Below are 16,295 nucleotides of genomic sequence, written 5' to 3'. Positions count from 1 at the left end.
CGATAAGCAAGACACTCAATAAAGGAGTGGTCCTGCAGGTGGGGACCACAGATCACTTCTCAGTGCCTATGCTTTCTGGCTGATGTTTTGTTCACTTTTGAATGTTGGTGGTGCTTTCACACTCGTGGTAGGCCACATACAATACTGAGCCTCATTTTGACTTGTTTTAAGGACATCGAAGTTGGATCAGCCTGTAGTGTGTTTTTCCCCTTTAATTTTATGTGTGACTCCAAATCCAGGCCTCCATTGGTTAAAAAATTTGATTTCCATTGATGATTTCTGTGTGATTTTGTTATCAGCACATTCAACTTTGTACAGAGCAAAGTATTCAATGAGAATATTTCATTCATTCAGATCTAGAATGTGTTATTTGAGTGTTCCCTTTATTTTTTTGAGCAGTGTATAAACAGTGTGAAAAAAAAAAAAAAAATCTGGTTCTTTAAGTGTAAAAATGCATCAACAAAGTGTCACAGACATGCAAATGATCATGTAACCCAGGGTTCAGGCCCGATTAAGACATAACCCTAAACCATGTTTTTTTTTTTTTTTAATGGCTGCGCAAAAAGCTTAGATGGCCAAGTAAATCCAGCCCTAAACCTGTCAGAAAGTTGCAATGTAGTCAGTTTTTGGCCTTAAAGAGATACATTTTAAAAAGACTTTTAAAATATTTTACAAATATTTTCTAATGTATTTTAAATTAAATATAACAAAAAAAGGAAGTGTGTATCAGTAGTAAGTTTGTTAACCAGCATCATAGTTACAGTTACATCTTCATGACTTACCTTCTATGTGTCAGGAAGCTGCCACTGACATGCCCCGAGCCGTCACAGCCTGGTGTCGGGCAGGACATGCCCTCTGTCTTTCCAGATTTCCATGTGAACTGAATTCCATTCAGGTAGCCATCCTTTTGTCTCTTGGCTGCTATGGGGCATCCTGAAGCACTTCTGTGGGACGCGTATTTCCCCGTCACATGTCCCTGACCATCACAACCTGGGACTGGACACCTGAATAGGGGATAGAGCAATACTCGGGAATCATCCCTTTTATCATCTACAACGACAGACCAGCTGGCCTCAGCCACTGGCTCCTTAAACAGCACTATCATTTTATCTCTGACACATATGCAAAAAATATGTGTTTTTAAGCTGCCTCAGTGACAGGTTTATGACAGTTTCAGAACAATGGGAGTGTATTACTCTCTGTGCTCCCAGATCCAATGACGCAAAACATTATTCCAAATGTCACAAAATGGTTCAATGGTTTGTTCATGTCAACTTCCTGGTTTTAATTCACCTTTGAATTAATTTGGTTTTCAGATTTAGTTTTAAAAATGCAGTAGAGGATTTTTAATCTTACTGTGTGCTAACTTGAAATAATTTCCTTGTGATAACTCCTGACATCAAGCATCTACCCTCACATACATGTTTTAGTATAAGGGCAGCATAAGATGTCTTGGTGAGTGAATATTTTTGCCTGCAGTAAACATGGATTATATGTTTACCATTAGCTATTCTCGATCAATGACTGGATCGATAAGCAATTTAAAACGCTGAATATTGTAACAGATAAATGCCCAGCTCATCACTTTAATTTCTGAGATTCTCCCTCCCATCTTCAATGTATCATCATCCATCTCAAAGACAATACAGACATTTCGGTAAGATCTTGAATAATTATTTGAGCCGAGATTGAAAAAACTTTTGGTCAGAAGTTTTTTTATTACCTGCTTTAATCAAGGCAATTTACCATGATATGTGCGGACAACGTAAAATGTAAAGTTTAATGCATATACTGAATGAGAAAAAGGAAATGGCAGTGGTTTAGCCTGAGTTAGGAATTTCAAAATGAAACTGTACCACAAACAGTTTGTTTACAAAGTTACACTGTGGTGGGACAGGTGTCTTTGATTAAAAGGCTGGCTCAGTGAGATTTTATTGTAAAGTTGGTCCCTTCTGTTTAATACACTTTATTTGTGTTAGGCATTACTAGTATGCAAATGGGGCTGCACAGTGTCGCAGTTGTTAGCACTGTTGCTCTAGAGCAGGGGTTTCCAAACATTTCGGAAATGTCCCTGAGACTGGTGACCCCCTAAAGATATACATAATTATTTCACTGTATATTTAATAATTTAATAAATATGGAGAGAGTAAAATTAGTATATGTATTTCAAAATGAATTATTTTTTAAATGACATTCAATTATTTAATGGGGTGCAATTATTTAAGTTTACATTTAATAATTTATTGCTATATTTAATTATTTCATAATGTATTAAATAAATAAACGGTATATTTAACGATTTTATGAAAAATTCATGAAATATTTATTTATTTATTTAATTTTGTCCTTTTTGACCCTCCATGTTCCCCAGGGGTCACAACACAATGATTCAGAAAATCATCTCACAACCCTCCACTTGGTGACCCGACCCACACATTGGGAATCCCTGCTCTGGAGCAATAAGGTCCTGGGTTTGAATCCCGGCCTGGGGTCATTCGTAATGGAGTTCGCATATTATCTCCTGTGCATTCGTGGGTTCTCTCCGGGTACTCCGAATTTGTCAGTCCCACATTTCCACAGTCCAAAAACATGACTGTTAGGTTAACTGCCCTTAGGTGTGAGTGTTTGCGTGAATGCTTGTGTGTCCTATGTGTCTCTATGTCGCACTGTGATGGACTGGCAACCTGGAGATAGGCCAACTCTATACATTTTTAGGCATTCATTTAAGCGGAAATGACAGTATAGCTGAGATAGGTCGTGCAATATATTTATTTATATTAATATTTATTCTTTTTAGTCAAACCAGACACCCATGTTTATGTATAAATTACATCAATTCTTACTGACACACAATTTTGCAAAAAAAAAGCATTTTCTAACATATTAAATCAGCTCATTTGTGATATATAGGTACTGCAAAACACAGCCTTTCAGATCTTAAGGTTGTTTAAAATAACCCTTAGGTGGATAAAGATTTATTTTATTAGGTCTAAATTTCAGGTTCTGCCATAGCAACATGCTTAAATAAAACTGAATTTTTGTTATGGATTTTAGTTGTAGTGTCATCCTAAGGTTGTTGGAGGCCCCCATCTGCCCTACACCTACTAAACTTTCTGGAGAGGCCCCTGCATAAAAACGTAGGGAAGGATGGGAATCAAAGTAGTGCTTAATTCTTCTATGCCCTCACCCACTGAGCAATAGTCTTGATTTCAACATTGTTTTTACACATAGACCTCTTTTGAATTTAGTCAGTGTTAGGTAAGTACATTGCCCTGATTTAGACCCATATTTATTGCCTGGGTTTAGATCAAGCAAAACTGCTTGGGCTAAAAGTGGTCTGAGCTACGACTTAGAATTAAAAACTCATAAGGTCCTCAATCTAGAGTCTCTAGAAGTAGAATGGGAGGCAGATCCTTTAGTTATCAGGCTCCTCTCCTGTGGAACCAGCTCCCAGTTTTAATCCGTGAGGCAGACACCATGTCTACTTTTAAGGCTAGGCTTAAAACTTTCCTTTTTGATAAATCTTATAGTTGGAGTGGCTTAGGTTATCCTGAGCTCTCTTCCTTATTTTTACCTCCGTCTTCTTCCTTCCCTGTTGGATGGAGTAAGGGGGAGTCAGGTTTAGCCTAAACCGGCTCAGTTATGGTTGAGGTGCAAACACACCCTCCATTTCTGCTACCTGTAGGACCCCTTCTCTTTTCCAATGGTTATAATTAGTCTGACAGAGCGAGGTATCCCAATCGTTGTGGTTTTTAGTATAACAATGACCATCAGTGGGACCATTTGTGGGGTGCCTTGAGACGACATTGTTGTAAATAAGCGCCGTTTAACTAAATAATCTGAACTGAAACTATCTCTGTAGTTATGCTGCTATAGGCTTAGGCTGCTGGAGGACATAAAGACCACTTTCACCTTCTTCGCTACATTCTCACACTACTCTCCAATTTTGCATTATTTGCTGCTATTTCAGCTTTTAACTTTGTTCTCTCTTTTCTCTTCCTAGAAGCTACACCTGGCCTGACTCTGTGTCTACCTGTGACACCTTTCTGGAGAGGGGCATCGTCCAAGTTTCTGCTGGCAACAACTTAATGCTCACCCTCTACCGATGATCCACATGGCCCTGTCTTTCAGTGTTTAACCCTTTCTCTCTCCTAGACATGGCAATTGACTGAGCTTTTACTGTGACTAACTCTATGTGCTCTCTTTCAGACTCTAACCTTGAAAACTGGCTCAGAGTTGATCTGTTCTTTCTTTCTACATGAAATGACTAAAGGAGCTACATCCATTAACATTTCCTTTTCCTTCCCATAGAAAGTATTCCTGGATCAGTGCTTCTTTGTTCTCTTTGTGTCTCTGCTCTGTTCTCTCAAACCCCCAGTCGGTCGTGGCAGATGGCCGCTCACACTGAGCCTGGTTCTGCTGGAGATTTCTTCCTGTTAAAAGGGAGTTTTTCTTCTCCACTGTCGCTACATGCATGCTCAGTATGAGGGATTGCTGCAAAGTCAACGCCAGTGACTGTCCACTGTCTCTACATGCTCATCCAGGAGGAGTGAATGCTGCAAGTCACTGATTGAATGCAATCTGCTGGGTTTCCTTAGACAGAAAAACTTTTTATCCAATTTGAATAAATAACTGAATCTGGCTGCACTGTTCAATGGTTAGGATTAATTGGAATGTATGTACCTGACTTTTGTGAAATGCCTTGAGACAACATGCATTGTAAATTGGTGCTATATATATAAACTGAATTGAAAACTGAACTGAATAAAACCCTGCAAGTCATTCAGAAGTACCAGAAAGGACAAAGTTAAACTCTTCATTTAATTTGGTATAAAGGAGTTTTGTAAAAAGTGCAGAAAATTTTTTTTATTTACTTTATTTGAGGCCCAAAAACTAAACAAATAGTGGTAAATATGACAAGATATTTTCATATTTTTACTGCCCTGGCAGATGGAAACAACACACATTTTAATCTGCAGTGTCGTTAGACGTTCAAGCTGTACAGCATATGTACTGTTTTGTCTGTCACCAAAGACAAAGCTCAGTATGTTTTAATTAAAGTTAAATTATGAATTAGTTGGCATGAATCATAATTTCCCACCAGCATCAACATTTTTCTGATCAAGTTGCTCATAATGTACAGATGATACAGACATAGTTTTTAAAAAAGTAAAGGAGTTGTGGCAATAATAAAGCATTATTGGTGCATCTGAAAATTCCTGGATTTCTATGTTATTTAAATATAAAGAGGTATGCTGTTGCAAAGCTCAGTAAGTACTGGTATTGCAGAGGTCCCACCTGACTGCTGCTTCTCTTTATTATGTTAGTTTCAATAAAACAAGTCTATGTTTAGTAAAAAATCTAAAACCCCAATTTATTTGTCCAGAAAGATTTTTACTTTTAAACCAAATATACACGAAATTCAGCCTAAACATGTATGAACTATTTAGACATTGCTTAGACAAATTAACTAAAATCTGCTCTCTTGGACGCCGCGTTTAAACATCTGTTGTTTCATTTTACTCAACAATTTATTATAGTAAGTTCATAGTGTCCATCCAGTAAGCACTGGAAGTTGTCTTGCCTATCTGTGGATGTCTAGATTAAGATTTGGCTAATTTCAGCAGGAACTAAGTGATGATCCCTACATTGGACTCCCAATGCATTCTGCTAGTATTGCATATTATGGCACACTAATTCATGCTGACTGATTGCTTTTTTACTAACTACATATTCAACTGCCCCTTTGTAAGATATCTTGTGGACAGCTCGCAGTAAAAAAAAAATTTATGCGTTCCTTCCTGAAAAACATTTAAAATATTTGAAATATAATTTATGTTCAGGAGGAGTGTGTTTTAGGTTGTATTTGTTATAGTTCAAGATGGCTATCTTTTTATTAAAACTGCATCTGAAGAGGGTTTGTTATGACAAACTGAATCCCACAGAATGAAAAGCTTGAGAATGAACAAGGTGTGTTATTTGGGCTCTGCGCCACCAGAGAAATCAATGCAGCTGCAGGGCTGAGGCCACAGAAGCCCACTGTGGGATTTAGGCAGAGTCAATCAATCTCTCTCTGCTTCTATCTTCAGTTCTCTGCTTGCCTGTCTCTTTACCTACGTGAGGGTCTGCAGGAGTTCATCAGAGACTGCAGAAACACCTCCCTCTAAACAGCTCGAACCTTGCACTTCTGAAGTTCCTGCTACACCTTGATACTAGAGCTAAAACTTGTATACTCTTGGTACATTTGTCTTGCCAGAACTAATATTTATTTATTCCTGCATACGGGGATATGTGCGGTCAAACAGGAGGGTAAGCACTGACTGCCCAAGATGTGGTGGCATAGATTAGGAATCACATGGAATCCGTTTTGAAGCAGGAAATGAAAAGTCATATGTCACAGGCAGTGAACGACAGGCATTGTTGGTGGCAGGAGGAAGTTCCACCCTCAGGGTTTTACGGTCGGACAAAAGACTGATGATCTGTGCCTGTACTCTACCTGATGGGCTCCTGGTCCTCCTTATTCTCTTTACTGTGGATGATTTTTATCCCACTTTTCCTGGCCCGCGGACACCCTGAAAGACTGCAGACAAATGACAGAGTTACAAGCCTGAAATGCTCTGAAAGAGAGAAGGGTTTGTTTAGATGTATTGCGTGACTGAGCTGTACCTTCTGTGGGAAGCGTAGTTACCAGTGATATGTCCCGAACCATCACACCCTGGTGTCGGACACCTGGGGCACAAAACATATAAAGGGCTCAGGGCCTATCACAGGTCTGCAGTGTTTTAAAGTGCCCGTGACATCGAATTTTTATAAAAAATCCAATTACATTTATGGAAAAGAAACATTGATAAAATATTTCAAAAAGTCAATTCATGCAGCTGAAATGAACAGTTGTTGAGATATGGTCATAAATTTCACTAAAAAGGCACTTCCAGACTACTCCTTTGCAATTGTGTTGCACTCTTTTATGAAAGGGGAACACCAGCTCTTAAACTGATCACAACTGCCAGCAGCATCAGACAAAAAAAATAACACCTGGTGTGTCATTTTTGTTTTTTTACTTTTTATTAGAATCTTTAAAGATACATTTATTTAATTATATAGTGTGCCTGTGTCATTTATCTTTTTAATACAAAATGTTGTATTATTATTAACTACCGATATCTAAAGGTACCTTTGTGACAGGGAAGTATTTTAACCAGCTGAGCCTTGATCCGTTTAGCAACAGAAAGCATCTTTTTCTTTGGTGATCTTTTCACATCAGCACATCAGATGCACTGAACAGCATGGCTATATCAGCTGCTTTCAACATTCTCCTTCGTCTGTAAGTTATCCTGACGTCTGACATCATTTCTCTTGTGAATTCAGTGGTTTCATGTTCAAAGCAGTTTGCCAAGAAGTCCTCCGATCACAACTGGCTGTGCTTGGTGGGACCAGACCATCTGTCCCTCCTCAGTTTTCCAGCTCTGATCCAGGCAGCTCTGATCCTCTTCACTTCAGGTAAGTAGTGCAGACCAACAGCTGCTGTGGCAGTATTGCTGCCACCACCAGCAATGCAACGTTTCACCATAATAATGCTGTTTTTACACGACTTGGCTTCTACCTGAACAGTTTAACATTAACGCTCACACAATGAATGACCGGAGACTTCCCCTTTTACGTCATTTCCATGTGACTTTGGACTTCAAAATTTAACAACAAAATATGCCTATTTTGTGTCATAATTGTCTTTTATCACATCTTTAATCCTAATATAATGTCAATTACTGCACAGTTTCTTCAATATTAAGATGTTTTCTTTCAATTTCTGCTTTGGTGGGAAAATAGTGTCACATGCACTTTAATGATGCTTATACATAAAAAATGTTAAGGAAAACATCTTTGAAAACCCCTGGCAGATTTATGTTTATAATAATCTTTTGATTATACCAACTTGTTTCTTCTTACTGGTAGTAATATTAATGTTTTAAAGTGGCCCAACCAAAGTGCTGACTTAAATCTGATCAGAATCTATGGAGGGAACTAAAAATTAGGGTTACGAAAAGGTAGTCTCACCAAACCTAATGTCTTGGAACTCTGGTTAGCAATTATGCACAAAGTTCAATTGCTGTAATCCCAGCAATGACCTTTTGACAATTGATTATGGTATAAATTATTTTGGAACAATTTTTTACATTAAAATGTATATACAAATAGATACCTTTTTTATTAATTAGTACCTGTTTTCACTCATCAATGTAGTTTTATTATTATGTCTCATTGTAGAAACAAAATGTCTTGGTTAAATGAATATAATCATAAATCTAAATCTGCCAGAGGTATGAATGATTTTAGGCTTAGCTATACAGGCGCCCATGCTTCACAATGGGCATGAGGTATTTTTATTCTCTGTTTTGAACCATATACTCCCAGTGTTTTTTGCCCTAAAGCTAAATGTTAAGTCTCAGTTTATGTTAATATTTGTGATGGTAAGACACAAATGGTTTTCTTCTGGCATGCATTTCAAACAATCAATTACACAAACTGTCTAATTGTTGTGATGGAGACTCAGTTACCACATAATTACATTTTGTATTGCAAACTTCTAATAGTGAGCTGTCCTCCTTTCTGTCATCTCGCTTTGCACTGACAAAATTAACCTGGGTCATTGCCTAATGTTTTTTCAATTTTCAGGTTTTGCTCTGACTAGATTTGGACAGATTTAGACTAGTAGCTGTTTTCTTATAGACATTTCCTGACTTATGAAGACCAAGTTATCAGCTTTACTTGAATTCCATGTTTTCTTGTCTTTCCAATTTTAAAATGGCCAAAAAAGAAATGGATCTCTGTGTCACACCACACTTATATTCTAGGGAAATATCATAATTCATCCATCCATCCATCCAAATGATATTACTGCAAGGAACACTGTCAAGGGTAGAGATAAACATGTCAACAAGTATTTTTGCTTGAAAAAACATCTATAGGAATCAAAAACAAATTACCCCTAAGATGTTTTACTTAAATGCAGTGACATTTAATTCAGTTAGTCCATTTATGAGTTTGTCCTCACAGTTCTGAATGACAAATGTGTTGTATTAGTAAACAGAAAATGTTTAAGAAAGAGAAAGTCAAACTAAACATACACATATCAATTAGTCATCTAAAACCTTACTTGAGCTCTTGTGCATTGTTGGCCAGCATGCTTCGAATGCTTTTATCAGCCAAAGGACAACCTGAGAGACTGAAAAATACACCAGCAAAATCAGATTATAATGCAATGAATGAAAAATAATGTTTAAAAAGACACTCCAACCACTCTAACATAAACACATTCATGAGTAAAATATCAATCAGGAAATGTAAGAAAGCCATGATGTAAGTGCGAGGAGTTGATTAAGAGAGAGAGAGAAAAAAAAGAAAAATGTTAACCCTCTGAGTATCTAAAAGTAAATAAATTGAAGCCTTTCTAATAAAAGTGACTAAATGTTTAACACACCAGAACTGTGGTGGAATTAAGAGGTTCTACATGTCTCAGGATCCACGCACACTCATCTCGCTTTGCAACACTCAGCAGTTCTGGTCAAACCTTTCGAACGGTAAATGCACAGTCCTCACTGGATTGTGAGAAGGTGCCTGGAGGACTAAATAACATCAGCTTAGAAAGCTTTAAATGCGGTCCACTGAGAAAAAACAGTCCAGGGCTTTACCCCAAAACAGGCATCTGCCCAATATTTTTTTATTTGATTTATGTCTCACTTCTGCATGTCAATATTCAAAGGGCTAACAGAAGAAAGTAAAACTCTGCCTACAGATGGTTGACAGCAGAGTCAAGGTAAGCTGAAAACAATAAAGAAAAATAGACTTAGAATCCACCAGGAGAAAAGGAAGTCACACCTTCGATGTGAGGCGAAATTGCTCGTCAAGTGACCACTTCCATCACACCCCGGTGTGGGACATCTGCCACCGGAAAAATACATAGATTTATAAGCCCAAAGGGAAGGAAAGGAAATGTGAAAATCACAAGAAGAATGTTTTTTTTTATTTTTTTTTATTGCTTTCATTGTTTCCAGTTTAGCTTCACTGTCCGTTCTTAATCTAGTGCTGCATGAGATAGGTTTCTCTTAATGTGGAATGATACTGACAGCTGGAAATGTGTCATACAGATAGCCCTTAAATAAAAGTTATATAGCAAGCCAGCAGCACAATGTAGGGAGGGAGGGAACAGAAGAGGTGGATCACTGAGGTTAACTGAACAAAAGGATGGGGGTAGAAAGTACAGATGCAGGTCAATAGATTGGAATATCATAGAAAACTTAATTTATTTCTCTAATTCAATATAAACGTAAAATTCATAAAGATGCAGTACAAATAGTAATATGTTTCCAGCATTTATTTTAGGATAATTTTGATGTTTATGGCATACAGTTAATGAAAGCTCAAGATTTTGTTTCTCAGAAAATTAAAATATTTTACGACCAATTGAAAAATCATTTTTATACAGAAATGGCATCGTACTGAAAAGTCTGTCCATGTACTGTACATTATCTGCACTCAATTTTTGGCTGGAGCTTCATTTGCATAAATTATGGCATGGCATGGGGAGGATTAGCCTGCGGCTCTGCCTAGGTGTTTAATAAGCCAGGTTTGCTTTTATGGTGGCATTTAGCACTTTAACATTTTTTGGTCTGTTGTGTCTCATCTTCCTTCTGACAATCCACATAGATTCACTTTGCAAGGTAATACCATGGCTATTAAAGGGTGGTACTTGGTACCTTTGGCAGTGTGGGCCAGTGCCAAGTCCTGCTGGAAAATTTGCATCCGCATAAAGCTTGTCACCAGAGATATGCATGAGGTGGTCTAAAATTTCATGCTAGACAGCTTTGGACTTTAAAAAACATATCGAACCAACACCAGCAGATGTCATGTCTTCCCAAATCATCCCTGACTGTGGAGGCTTCACACTGGACCTCAACTTGGATTCTGTGCCTGGCCACTCTTCCTTTGAAACCTGGGACCTTGATTTAGAAATGAAATGCAAAGTTTATTTTAATCTCAAAACAGGACTTTGGACTACTGAGTACAGCCTTTTTTCTCAGACACTTCTGACATTATTCCTGGTTTAGGAGTGGCCTTATACAACAAACACAATAGTATCAGCTCAGTTGCTTCTATACCTTTTTCTGCCACACTTTTTTTATTCCACTTACCTGTCTATTTATATACTTGGATGCGGCACTGTGTGCTTCTTTAACATTGACCTTTTATGACTTAACTTCCTTGGGAAGATTGTGTAGTTCATAACATTTTCATTAGCTACAAGCCATGATCATCAGCATGAATAGAAATAATCGCCTGCAGTATATCACTTTGTATATAATGAATCTATGTAACATTTCAGTCAGTCAGTCATTTTCTACCGCTTCTTCCATAATGGGTTGTGGGGAAGCCGATGCCTATCTCCAGCAGTCTATGGACGAGAGGCGGGGTAAACCCTGGACGGGTCTCTATGTAACATATAAGTTTCAATTTTAAAATTGAATTACTGAAAGAAACTCTCTTCTCGATGATATTCTGATTTATTGAGATGCACCTGCAGAAAGTGTAAAAAAGCAGCGCATGAGTGTGATGAGGCAAGTGGGGGTCAGATGGGAAGAGATCGAGACTCCTTACGTTATCAGGTCCTTCTTACTCTCCTTGCACTGGGTGTACTTGGGCTTGGGGCTTGGCATGTTAACATCTGTGGTGTAGGATCGATCATCCAGTAGGTCATGGAAAGGATCCAGATCATCGGGCTGAGGAGAGGACAGAGACACGGTGTTTTCACTAATGTTCATCACAGAATCTTTGCTTTTCTGTTTGCATGCACTCAATAATCTCAGAGTGAAATGTCATATTCTGGAGTGAGTCTATTCCTGCCAGCTTCCTTAGCCCTTTGTCTACCTTCCACTCTCAGGCTACAGAGTCTTGTCAATTTGGATGCAAATTGGTGAGCCAGTGCGAATACTGAGCCAGCCAGTCTTACAGCGCTGGAAAATGGAACTGTCGAGAGGAAATAATGCCGAACGAATGGTGTAAGCAGCCTCGCTTGTGGTCATGCCTGTGTTTGCAGTGCTTGTGTGTAGGTATGGAGTATTCTGGGAGTTGCCTCTTGTAATGAATTAATATACCGCGAGATGGCACTGTGGTGTGGGATCTGACCGCTGTTGGATGTGCAGTGTGGGGCTGTGCTTTTGTCTGCAGTGCATGCAACCAGGGCACGATGCGAGTTGATGCAAATCCACTTTCACTCTCTTCCATATTTTACAGTGCAAGTACAGTAATGGCCATAAACAAGGAAGTTCAGATAAAGACCAAATTGCCCACCTGTCAAACCAGTTTTTCCAATTAATGGCACACTGGAAGGGAGATCGACACATGCATGCAGATGACGCAAAAATAAAAAGTAGGGTACAAGGATGAGACTCACAAACTCGCTCTGACACCCTCCCAAAGAGACGAGGGTGCAGCAGACACGCTCCTATGAATATTCACACACAGTAAAGCCGGCTCGTGCACCCACACACGCACGCGCAACAGCGCTCCGACAGGCGCACCCAGCAGTGGTGCATTGATTTCCAGCGGTTCTTTGATGAGATGAGATATTCCCACTCCCTCCCAAGGTGCTACTTTGCATAATTCATTTTGGAGAGGAGAAAAATGTAAAAACAGAAAGCCAGCATGCAGGGAGCACGGAACAAACAGGGCAGATGACTCAGATGACGGCGATGCTCATATTAGTTAACAGACATATTCATTAGGGTTGGCTAAAAATGTTTAATAAAAACCTTTCTTTGACTTTCTATTGATTTTGCACAAAGAGTGAGTCAGACAGAAAGGTAAGAGACCAAGAAGACATTGCAAATGTTTGACTTGGAGACTGTGTTTAATCAATGGCTGCAGGGAGATAACGCTTTGAACAGACAGTATATTCTTTCAGCCTCTGAAGCAGCAACTGCTGCTATATAATTATCATCAGCGACAAAACTGTTTGCTGTTTGTGCTCTCCTCTGTTTTACCCCTCCACTGCTTGTTATCACTTCTGTCTCCTTACTCTGTCACAAAGATTTCTGAAAAGACAGTTTGTCTGTGATGAAGGATCATGAGCCAAACAGGAGGGGAGTCTATAAAACCAAACCTCAATGTGCTGTGCAAGTGTTAAAACAATTATGCATTTCTTTATGTTTTACTTCCAATGAGCCAAACTTTCTACAAGCCCTTCTCATTCTCTGGCCAGTGTTGTTATAAAGAACTTGGGGCATATATGTACATACCCACTATATTAGATTCACCTGTTTGTTAACGATTGAGACAATCACTTGGCAGAACCTAATTAATTTATGCATCTAGAGGTGGTAAAGATGTCTCAGTGAAGTTCAGGTTTTCACAAATAACCATTTCTTAGGTTTACAGAGAATGGTCTGAGAACAAAACATCACAGTAGGTGTTATGCTGTGTGGATGAAAATGCAGCGGAAGAACAAACTGGGTGCCACTCTTGTCAGCTAAGAACAAGAAACTAAGGCTACGATTCACACAGGATCACCAATATTAGACAATAATGGGTTGGAAAAACGTAGTCTGGTCCAATGAGTCTCCATTTTAGCTGCAACATGCCTCTGACAACAAGCAGCAAAAAAGCACGGACCAAGTGAGAAATAAAGACATCTCTTTGAAAGCTCAAATATGAAGGCTTTACTATATTTACAGAGGTTATTTAAAAATACTTAAAGTTTGCATTACTGGGCTCACACACCTAAAGTATTGTCTTAAGCAAACTTCTCAAAACCTTGCAAATTTTCCCCGTTTACCTCTTTCTCATCCTCGTCTATGTGTTTGATCTTGGTGTAGTCTACAGGCAGGTCCCAGCAGTCTGCTGTGTCCCCCATGCCGTAGCAGCGGGAGCCCAGTAGGGCCGCTTGCCTCTGGGGGGACATTGGCTCGAGCGGAGTGAGTACCGAGTCCCCTGCGCTGCCGCCGCACAGACTCTTGCTCATACTCAGGTCCAACGTACCATTCTCATCAACATCTAGACCAGGGCTCTGGAAGGTGTGCATGGGTGTGGGGGATTTTTATGCGTTTGTGCAGGTAAAGTGAGAAGATGTGGAAGCAGGTTGGATGATTATGGGAAGGGATAGAAGGATACATAAAACAGAAGGAAGTAGAGATGAAGAGAAGGAAATAAAAGACAGAGAGAGGTTCTGATTAATTAGCAATAAAACATGTTCATCTTTAGATGGGCAAAGCACTCCATAACTTATCCTATTAAAATACAAAAATTAGTGCTTCAGTATTTTAATCGTTACATTTTTAGGAGTATAAAAGTGTTTAAGAACATTTGCAGTTTAAACACCCATTTTCTTTTTTTGACCCAAGTCTTTGAAGGAAGAAACAACATACTATTGCAGTGTAAAGTAACAAATGTTTACTCCTAAAAAGGTCAAAGGAAGAGGAGGTTCATCAGTTGTTAAGGATGACTGCATCCCTATGCGAAGCCCTCTTCTATGCCTCTCTCTGTCTTTCTCTTTTCTTCCACGCCTCCATGCTCTGCGTATGCAGTCTAAATTGTGTGTGTGTGTTGGGCATGTGTGAACCTAATGTGAGTGGACATCACAGGGGGCGCAGTGGACGAAGGTTAGGGGTGGGGTTGCAAGCAGCAGCAGTGGCTTGAACTAGACTGCTGCAAACCCAAAAATAGAAGCAGAACTCTACGGTGTTCCGGAACAAAGTGGGACACATTTACAAGAGTAAAGAATTCACTTTCCCTCGACAGCTTATGTTTCAGCCCTACAGTGCACAGATTTGTTTGCTTTTAACACTTTGGTTAAGCTGTCCAATCTAAAATGAATGTTTTAGCTTTTTTGAACTTAGATTGTATTGAGTAGTTATGAGCCATCAATATCTTAACTGCAATAAACAGAACTCAGTAAACTCAATATGGAGATACAGGGAGGCATCCTCATGGGTGAGTCAAGTTCACTCTTACTCAGAGCATGGCCAAATCAAGAGAGACTTTCCTTCATCTGATGCAACTTAGATTACATGTTTTACAAGCGTTTGAAGAGATGGTATAGATGGTATATTTATTTACTTTGCACCTTGTCACTCTTGCAAGAGACAGTTGTTTTAACTCTGACTGTAAGGGACTGGTGGTTCTTAATAAACGGTGCCTAAGGCAGGAACCTGCTTCCAACCACCCCCTTTCACCAGCCCATCTTCTTCCCACACTTTGGTACATTTGCTGAGAATTACACCCTCAACCGGCATTCACAAAAAAACAAACACAATTCTGCAAAAAACATGAACTTTTAAACATATAAATGGTAAGAACCAGGTATATTTAGATAAATGCAAAGATCAGGCATAACATTATGACATTATCAAGTGAAATGAATAACACTGTTTAGCTCTTCTTCACAACACTTTTTCATGGGATGGATATATTAATCAGCAAGTAAACATTTTTTTCTTTGATTTGATGTGTTAGAGGCAGGTAAAAAGGGCATCTGACTGAGTCCAAGATGCAACAGCTGGGTCAGAGCACCTCTAAAACTGTAGTGTTCAGTATCCATCAAAAATGGTCTAACGAAAAAAATGTGGTGAACCAAAGACATGGTTATTAACAGCCAAGGCTTACTGATGCATGTATGTAGGGAGTAAAGGCGGATCCATGAGGTCAGATCCTACAGATGAACTACTGTAGCTCAAACTGTTGAAGAAGTCATTGTTGTTTCTGATAGAAAGGATATATAAAACACAGTGCATCCCAGTTTGTTGTGTATGGGGCTGCACAGGTGACGTCTATCTTTTGCGGAAAGGCACTATACAACAGAAAAAGATACTCCCTGCCATGACATGAAAAATAACTGTCCCTTTAAAAGGTTTCTGTTGGATGAGTTCCTGGATGCTACTGTGCCTCCGTTGCCTCTAACTCCATCTGCTTATCTCCTTTCTCCTCCTTGTTTTCTTCAGTCCCATTTTTCTAGTTTTATGAGGAAGAAAGCCCCATTTTAATGTTGATTCCATTTGACAGAGTCCCTAAGGGTGGATTCTCCTGGTGTCTGAAGCCAAACTCTTTGTGATGCACCCTGACTCAAGCACACGGGGTGATTAAATTGAAACTGGACATGAATACTGCAACAACTGTGGCTGCATAAATAAGAGTTTGAGGATAACTTTAAAAAAAAGAAAACAACCAAAAAAACCTTTATTGCTGGATGCTATTTAAGAGCATTAAAAAGTGAGTTAAATAGACTGGGAAGCTAAATACAAAGAATG

General features: G+C 39.0%; 1 protein-coding gene across 6 annotated transcripts in view; it reads right to left on the bottom strand.

Annotated features, from left to right (window-relative positions):
* The window catches only part of myt1lb (myelin transcription factor 1-like, b), a 152,605-nt gene that overhangs the window by 13,169 nt on the left and 123,141 nt on the right, over window positions 1-16,295 (bottom strand). For 3 of the 6 annotated variants that reach the window (XM_047344869.1, XM_047344871.1, XM_047344873.1), the window contains exons 12-18: window positions 13,829-14,059; window positions 11,653-11,774; window positions 9,877-9,939; window positions 9,155-9,223; window positions 6,667-6,729; window positions 6,497-6,580; window positions 783-1,004 (exon numbers count right to left, since the gene is read on the bottom strand). In XM_047344869.1, the coding sequence (XP_047200825.1) occupies window positions 783-1,004; window positions 6,497-6,580; window positions 6,667-6,729; window positions 9,155-9,223; window positions 9,877-9,939; window positions 11,653-11,774; window positions 13,829-14,059 (854 nt within the window). The remainder of the gene's footprint in view (window positions 1-782; window positions 1,005-6,496; window positions 6,581-6,666; window positions 6,730-9,154; window positions 9,224-9,876; window positions 9,940-11,652; window positions 11,775-13,828; window positions 14,060-16,295) is intronic. The other 3 variants (XM_047344874.1, XM_047344870.1, XM_047344875.1) reach the window with 3 other exon arrangements.

The sequence above is a fragment of the Girardinichthys multiradiatus genome, chromosome 19 (assembly GCF_021462225.1).
Source record: "Girardinichthys multiradiatus isolate DD_20200921_A chromosome 19, DD_fGirMul_XY1, whole genome shotgun sequence".
Taxonomy (NCBI): Eukaryota; Metazoa; Chordata; class Actinopteri; order Cyprinodontiformes; family Goodeidae; genus Girardinichthys; species Girardinichthys multiradiatus.
Note: the sequence above shows the minus strand (reverse complement) of the source record. Positions and strands in the feature narration are given on the sequence as shown.